The sequence below is a fragment of the Arvicola amphibius genome, chromosome 14 (genome assembly GCF_903992535.2).
Source record: "Arvicola amphibius chromosome 14, mArvAmp1.2, whole genome shotgun sequence".
NCBI lineage: Eukaryota > Metazoa > Chordata > Mammalia > Rodentia > Cricetidae > Arvicola > Arvicola amphibius.
The window spans coordinates 13,872,147-13,880,458 of NC_052060.1; the positions used below are offsets into that span (position 1 = coordinate 13,872,147).

Sequence of the window (8,312 nt, forward strand, 5' to 3'; positions counted from 1 at the left end):
TGTACCTCCTAACCCCAGAGGGCATGTCAGTCTCCCTACCCCCAGGCTAAGCTCAACCCTGGAGTGCATCGAGATGTCACTTGTCCCAGAATCTCACGTTTGAAGAGCGTTAGAGTCAGGTTTTCTCCATGCCTGAATTCTCAGTTGTGTATCAGAGGTTTCTCTGTTAGTTTCTGAAACGCAGAAGGGGTGTGTTGAGCAGAGTGGGGAATCAAGAGGAATGGAAACTTCCCCTAAAGATGTTTCCCAGCAACATAGAAGCCACTCCAGGGCTCCTCCCACCTCAGCTGCTCTCCAACCCCCTCTTCCCTATCAGGTGCATGGCTTTGGGGAGGCTTCCATGACATCTGTCGCCACTGTAAAAAGAGAGAGGTGCGGTGGGAGTCACGGTGGAGCAAGGCACGGCAGAAGAAAGGTCTGTGGGACTTGAAAAAGCACAGACAACAGGGTGAGCGTGCAATTCCTGAGCTTTCTTTACAAACTGTCTTTGTAGACTTAGTCATTTATCTGTTCAGCCCTCAAATTTGCCATGGCACCGTCCTGCTTAAAGCCCCCATTCCCTTCCTGTTGGCCCAGGGATGCGACTGTAGCTCCCGGCTTCATCCCTAATGGCTCAGATTGTTGGAGCTCCCCAGCTCGCCTCCCAGGTCTGTTCCTTCAGGCTCAGATGTTTGACTAACCCCCACGGCTTTGGCATCTGCTGTCACTTCCACCTGGAATGCTGTCCTCCATTCCTTGCCATGAGTTTGAGGGTGGCTTCCTCAAGGAACTCTTCGCGAGCACGCTGCCTGCATGGCTTCTCGTACTCCTCTCTCCGCCATCACACCATGCTTGCTTTCTGCACGAGATGAACAGAGTCTGATGCTATCTATTTATACCAGATTATAAAGTCCACAAGAGAGGTCAGGAACCTGCTTGTTTGAGTTACTGCTGTGTCTCCAGCAAAAAAGAATAGTGTTTGGCACATAGTAGATGCTCAGGAAATGAATGAATGAATGAATGAATGAATGAATGAATGAAACAGCTGCAATATATCAGGTAGACAGAAGTGAGAGGAAAACAGCGGCTCTAGAAGCTACAAGTCAAAGCATAATATTTTCTCTCAATGTGCTATTGCCGTAGCTTCGATTTCTGAAATTTGACTTTTAGCACAGTGCCCCAAGACCGCTGATGTGTCTCAGTGGGAGATCCAAGTGGTGTGTCAAGCAGCCAGTTTGTCCCATTCCCATTGCTTATCTTGTATTTTCGTTCCTGAATTGGCTGGTTTGAATTGTCGGGACTTCTGCGTTTCTAATATTGCATCACCAAGGTTGGACGGAGCTGGATTTACTACATCTGGGCTTGGGCAGTGTGCAAAACATCTTTCATTTTAGTTTAGGCGTCCCTAAAGCAGAGCTCCAGTATAGACCGGGAAGCCACTACACTAGGTGCAGTCCCACTGTGGACTGTGTTCAGTTTGAGACTAGTAAAGGCAAGGGTCATTGCAGGGCCATACAAGACCAGAGCTATGTGAGCCCAGGGCCCTGGAAACCTTGGCAACTGAACCCTTGCTCCTCCCTGAGCTCCAATGTTGTTAAAGTGCTGTAATTGTGGAAATAGGGTTCAAGGCCTATTGGGACTTTCCTTCCCCTCTGTCTAGGAGTCTGGTGTCTACCAATGTGCTAGGGAATATGGTAACCCTTGTCTAACGTCAGCTCTCCCCCACAGAGTTCTGGCCTGTGGTCGTGCAGTCCAGGGGGCTGGATGGCATGCTGGACCCAAGCTCACCTCAGTGTCTGGGCCCAATAAAGGCTTTGCCAAGGACGCAGCTTTCTATCCTGGCCACTCGGAGGTAAGTGCCCGTGGGAGAGCTGCCTTCCTGGGGCTTCTAGCTCTGCAGTTCCCAGGGAAACATGGCTGGAAAGACTCTGCAAGTTGTGGAAGGAGAGTCAGACCTGATTGGGCAGTAAGGGCCAGGACTCTTAGTGATGCTGCTGCAAATGGGGCTTGTTTAAAGAAGTCTTTTTGCTCTGTGGCTTCTAAGGGAAGAGGTCTGTTATCTGGATACTGGCGGGCCTGGCTCTAAGTTCTACTTTACCAGGTATCCAGGACCAAGTGATGTAATCCCCATGTCTTCTGTTCCCTTGACCATAATGGGATGAACACAGCCCAACTCCCAGGTGGTTGTGATGACTGGTGAGACGTAAGATGTCCCTGGAACTCAGACCAGCACATTCTCTTTCCATACTCATGGCTCACACGCCTGTCCTGAAGAATGCCAGCTAACCAAGGGTCTAGGACCTTCTGGAACTCTCTGGCCACATGTAACCATTATGGCCATCTTATGTACTTTATGATAAAGACATACTTGAATCAGGATCATAGATGTCTGCGTGACACTCAGAAACCTGAGACGCCGGGCACAAAAGCAATCCACCATCAGTGTCTTCCCTGGTGTCCAGATTTGTGGTCCCTTGGAGGCAGAACGCAGAATCTGAGAATTTCATTTGGATGTTGGAGAGAATATGTACATCTCAGGATGCACTATCAATCACTGAGTTTAGGCTGCCTCAAGTCTCCATCCTCAAAAAGATGCAGAGGCCGAGCAATAGGGTGATCCTGGCACACACTAGCCACATTACCCCAGATCACTCAGCCTCCCCAAGGCTAGCCTAGGAACTCAGAATGCATCCTCTAGATCAGCAATATCAGTGTCGTCTGTCACTTGTCTGACATGTCCCTCTCCCACCCCTGAGCCTAGAGAATCAACAATTCTACAGGTAGATGAAGCCACCTAGATTAACAGACCTCCGGGTACTGATGCCTCCAGGCTGATGCCTGGAAGTTTGAGAGCCTGGACTCAGTCTCTGATGTCACTTCCATGCTGGGCCTCCTCCTCAGAAATGCTATGTGGGTCAGGCCAGCAGAGGTGCTGGACTCTGTCCTGTCACCGCTCACCTGTGTTCATCCCAGGGCACCTTGGGGAACCCTCCCTAGGGAGTTCAGGAGCCACAGACGTCCTTTTATGCTCCACGCAGGCTCCAACAGCCGAGAGTTCCTAAGTCTTAAGATGGAAGGCAGCAGCCAACCTACATTTAGAGTGGAGGCCAAGGATAAAGCAAGGAGCGATCCCTTGACCCACCCACCCCCCCCCCCCCCCGTCAGACTGTAGCCAGCGAGATGAAAGAGGATGGATTTCCAAGGTCACAAGAATTTCCTCTCTGGCCAAAACTGGTGATCCAGGTTCACACATCTGGTCTCTAGCCCAGGAGCTGTGAGTAGCTCTGGACACCTCTCTATCACACACCTCTGGCAAGCCTGCCTGTCAGGTCTCCCGGCAACTGGAGGCAAGGACTGGTTAGGATCAACTGTCCAACTCTGGTAGCTTCATCATCTAGTCAGATATGGCCAGACCTGTGTAAAGATTACTCGTCTGGTATAGAAACATCTCCTACTACAGGGGTGGATGCTGGTAATCACCGAACATCGTGCTAGCCAAGGAGAGGGTCCTGTTCGAGGCTGTGTCAAAGCCATCCCAAGGACAGTCTCCTCTTTCCTAGCCCCTTACCCTTCATTGTCTATGGGAGCATAGCAAAATGAAGAATATTAGCACCCAAAATAGAACGTGTTCTCTCACGTGAACCCTAGCTGCTCTCCCCAGCTAAATCAGACATGTACCATGAAGCTACATGGAAGGCTATCACTGCTCAGGACACAGGTTTTAAAGGCTGAATGTAAATAAACCAACTCCCCCCAGCTCACTGTGTTTCCTACACCATGCATTGTGTTGCTAGAATGGGAAACAGTGTGGATTATTTCTCTCTTGTATTCTCTGATGACTCTAAGACTTTTCTAATAATTTTTAAAGATTATAGGAACACACCATTATGAGTAGATCAATATGGTGTTCCCCAAATTACATTTTAACAAAAAAATGAAAAGATCTGTTTGAGACATTTTTAACTCTTAATAAACTGTCTGTCCATGATGCAAATCCCTATTGTCATTGAAGGACAGTGGGTACCATGTGGTGACCCAATGGCAAATGCACAGATATCATATAGACTTTTAAAACCTTACGGAGTTGTTGTGTAGAATGGGCATGTGCTATGCACAGTAGAAAACTTGATAGTTCCTTCAACTATAAAAGTCAGAGTTTATAGACACCTTAAACATCAACACTCAGGTGGAGAAGTCAAGGAACTCGGAAGGAAAGAGGCACCTCCACACACAATGGTTCATGGAGGTAAAGGTGCCACAGACAACAGCAACAAGCAGGCAGGTTTCTGTCTATGAGAGCTCTTCCTCTGTCAGAGAGGCTAAGAATAACACACCTGCCATAAGACAGGTAGACCAGAGAGGGTTTTGCTGCCAAGAGTCAGGTGCTGTTGGAGCAATGCCATTGAAGTTGGATATTGGGAGGCAGCAGGATAGATTTGAACAGGAGATACAGAGAGCATAAAGGGACCGGGGTGCAGGAGGAGGGAAGAGCCCAAAGCAAGAGCAATGGTGGCTAAGCACAGGGAAAGAGCTAGGCCAGGAGCTCTTGTGCCTGGAATGAAGAAATATGAGGTCATTGAAGGAGGAGAGACTGTTGCCAGGCTGAGCAATCATTCATAAACTCACCACTGGCTCCTTGATCAAGGTCACAAGGTCAGAGCAATGCCTTAAGAAGTTGAATGGGGAAGTCGGGGGGGGGGAGGGTTGGCACAGGTATAATGGTCCTCATAATAGGAAAGCTAAAAGTGAAGATGCAATTAAGGAGAATGAGAACACAAGAGCAATAGGGATAGTGACTGTGGAACTAATTTGGAAGGCATCGAGTGGTCCAAGATTGGACAGCTTTCGCTGATACAGAAGACAAAGATGGAATGACGGTGGGATTGAGCAGGAAGAGTCCACTAGGTGACGTCTTGCATGAGACTGTCAATATCCATGGAGAGGTGCTGCTGGGAAGTTGGGGGTCCAGAGAGTGTTCCAGGAAGCAACTGTGCTAGGAATGTAGCTACGCGCATCAACAGTCCCTCAGGAGAGGATGAGCGCCCCCAGAAGACCCTGCGGAAGGAGACCGTGGAGACCATGAAGCAAGGCAGGCTTTATTTCTATTGAAACCCTAAACTCCAGTCAACTTTTCTTCAGTTTCCGATCCAGTTCTAACAGGTGTTACCAATTTGGGCATAAAAGTATGGATTTCAGTTCCGTGTCTTCTGCCTTAATTCACCTGATGAAAGATAATGTGTACCGAGAAGAAAGAACCGGAACAAGAAAAGGAGCAAACATAAAAGGCTGGATTAGCTGCCAAAAGAATACTCGCTCCTGTGAGGGCTGGCAAGACAGTTATCAGCCAGACCTTTCGCCATCAGGTCCGGGAGGGGAATCAAAACCTCAGGTGTAGAGCGCCTCATCCTCTGCACGGACGGCGAGAGAAGTGAAGAGACAAAAAACGTCCTTCACAGGAACCCAAGAGAAAAGAATGCGACGGTTTCCTTCTTGGATCCCACCATGAAGCACAGTGTTGTATGGGATTCACTGGCTGAATGCTGATTGGAAGGCAGTGTGTAGCCTTGGGCGTGGTTGAAAGGACCCGTGTCTATATGGAAAGTGAACAAGAGTGGGCTTCTCCGACACCTCCATTCAATAGTTTCCCTACTCCCCTTGTATTTCCTGAGAAACTGCAGCTTTTCAGACATTGTACGTGGCCATGCAATGATCAAAATGGAAGTCACATGACTTCTAAAACCCCACCAGGGAGACAGACAGACATGGAAATGAATACCGTGTCCCCAGGTGAAGGTAATGCAGTCCGCTGTCAAAGACAAGAAAGATGTTCACAAAGTGATGGAGGAACTGCCACCCAAGTGGGTGAGAAATGGCTCTGCCCTCTAAGACCGCACAGCCAGGGAGCGAACAAGCCCCAATGCACGCTTTAAAGACGTCTGAGAGAGGAAGGACAATAAGCTATGAAAATCCCCAGAAGTAGAACTAAAGAAGACCAAGTCCTTGTCTTAAGAGAGACAAAATCGTTCAGAATCAACACACACTTAATCCAGTCACGCTGGAAAATAGTGTTTGTTGTCCATAAAGAAAGTCAAGGTGAAGTAGATTAAATGGGATTTTTCTTCTGCTAACAAGTATTTGGGCTGGATATCCAAAGTTTTCTCAGATAAAGTGTTAAGGCTCTTTTTTTCATTATGTAGATTTATCAGGAAGAACACACAAGCACACACACACACATACGCATGCAGACACAAACATATACTCACACACCCACATAGAGAGACACAGACAGACAGAAAGACAGACAGAGTTATGCTAGAGTTATCAGAAAAAGCTTCCAGGAGTAGGAAAGAAACAAACTGGGCTGAAAACAGAGGAGAGGAGGCAAAATGATCTATCAGGGCAGGAAAACGAGAGAAAGGACAGAATCCGGGGCTTGGAAAACACTGTAGAGGAGAGTCCAGTGAGCTGACCACCAGCTCACAGACCCTTCACGTAGGAGGTAACCTTTGATCCACCTCTACAGATGTGAATTGGTGCTCACTGTGGAAAGGACAGTGGTCCCCAGAGCAAAGTTGACTCTAGCGCTACTCAGGGTGATCCTGGTTAGAGCCTAGCATTTGGTCTCTACTCACCTATAAGCAAGCAATAAAAAGAATGGTCTTGTTTAAAAAATGAAAGAGCTGAAGGAGGGAGGGTGGAAGAAATGCAGACAGGTAAGGGATCTTTTGGATTCTCCTTCTGGTCTAGTTTCTGGCGAAACTTTGTAAACATGTTAGTCGATTCCTTGTGGAAGGCTTCCTAATATGTGAAAGAAAGATGGCAAGCCATAACCAGAATGCCCCCGAGTCTTCAAGGCGGTGCGTCATGTAAGCACTAGTCTCCAGGCTCAGAGCTGCTGGGTGGAGGGAAAAGCTCCGTTCCAGGGCTTGGGGACATGTTCCCTGCAGTGCTCCCAGAACTTTCCCAAGGGAATCACATTCAGGGTACAGGCACCACCACCCTCCCAGCCGGCAGTCAGACAGCCCACAGGACTCTGTGAGACCCAAAGTTCCTAGGCAGGATTTAAAGGGCCCGGTTGCTTCCGCGAACAGAAGTACCACACAGGCTGCTCTGGTTAACGCCAGCCTGTGCCAGGGTGATTGCTGCCGGCACTCCTTCTCACTCTCCCAAGTACCATACTTTGAGTTGTGAGTCCAGGATCTCCTCATCCATAGCCCACCAGTGGAACCTCCTAGCGTCCTCCTGAGAGGGTCCCTGGGAGGGAGCACGACACTGTCCTGACGATGCTCAGCGCCACTCCCCTGAGTAACCTGTCTGTCTTTGTCCTTCCAGGTGCATAGCGTAATGTCCATGTTGTTCTACACTCTGATCACAGCGTTTTTGATCGGCGTACAGGCAGAACCCTACACAGATAGCGATGTCCCAGAAGGAGACTCCGTCCCCCAAGCCCACTGGACTAAACTTCAGCATTCCCTTGACACAGCCCTCCGCAGAGCCCGCAGCGCCCCTGCTGCCCCAATAGCTGCCCGTGTGACAGGACAGACCCGCAACATCACTGTGGACCCCAGACTGTTTAAGAAACGGAGACTCCGTTCACCCCGTGTGCTGTTTAGCACCCAGCCTCCACCCACCTCTTCAGACTCTCTGGATCTGGACTTCCAGGCCCATGGTACAATCTCCTTCAACAGGACTCACAGGAGTAAGCGCTCGTCCACCCACCCCGTCTTCCATATGGGGGAGTTCTCAGTGTGTGACAGTGTCAGTGTGTGGGTTGGGGATAAGACCACAGCCACGGACATCAAAGGCAAGGAGGTGACAGTGCTGGGCGAGGTGAACATCAACAACAGTGTATTCAAACAGTACTTTTTCGAGACCAAGTGCCGAGCCCCCAATCCCGTGGAGAGTGGATGCCGGGGCATTGACTCCAAGCACTGGAACTCATACTGCACAACAACCCACACCTTTGTCAAGGCGTTGACCACAGACGACAAGCAGGCCGCCTGGAGGTTCATCCGAATAGACACAGCCTGTGTGTGTGTGCTCAGCAGGAAGGCTGCAAGAAGAGGCTGACCTGCCTGCAGCCCCCTTCCCCACCTGCCCCCTCCACACCCTCCTCGGCCCCTCCCTACCTCAGCCTGTAAATTATTTTAAATTATAAGGACTGCATGGTAATTTATCGTTTATACAATTTTAAAAAGTCATTATTTATTAAATTTTCAAAGCATCCTGTGTACCCGCGCTTGAGTCCTTTTCCCCGGTAAGAACACCTACCAGTTCGGGGAGAGAGCAGGATGAACTGTCCCCCAGCCTCTCCTGGCTCCAAAACCTTTTTG

General features: G+C 49.2%; 1 protein-coding gene across 1 annotated transcript; it reads left to right on the top strand.

Moving 5' to 3' along the window:
* Positions 1 to 408: 408 nt before the first annotated feature.
* On the top strand, positions 409 to 8,090 carry Ngf (nerve growth factor). The gene is made up of 3 exons (XM_038311689.1): positions 409 to 415; positions 1,708 to 1,831; positions 7,312 to 8,090. The coding sequence occupies exon 3, from the start codon at positions 7,324 to 7,326 to the stop codon at positions 8,047 to 8,049; it is 726 nt and encodes a 241-aa protein (XP_038167617.1). The 5' UTR covers positions 409 to 415; positions 1,708 to 1,831; positions 7,312 to 7,323; the 3' UTR covers positions 8,050 to 8,090.
* The last annotated feature ends 222 nt before the right edge of the window (positions 8,091 to 8,312 follow it).

Bases quoted from the DNA above. Each gene is read 5' to 3' on its own strand.
- Ngf (XM_038311689.1), top strand. From the start codon at position 7,324: ATGTCCATGTTGTTCTACACTCTGATCACAGCGTTTTTGATCGGCGTA.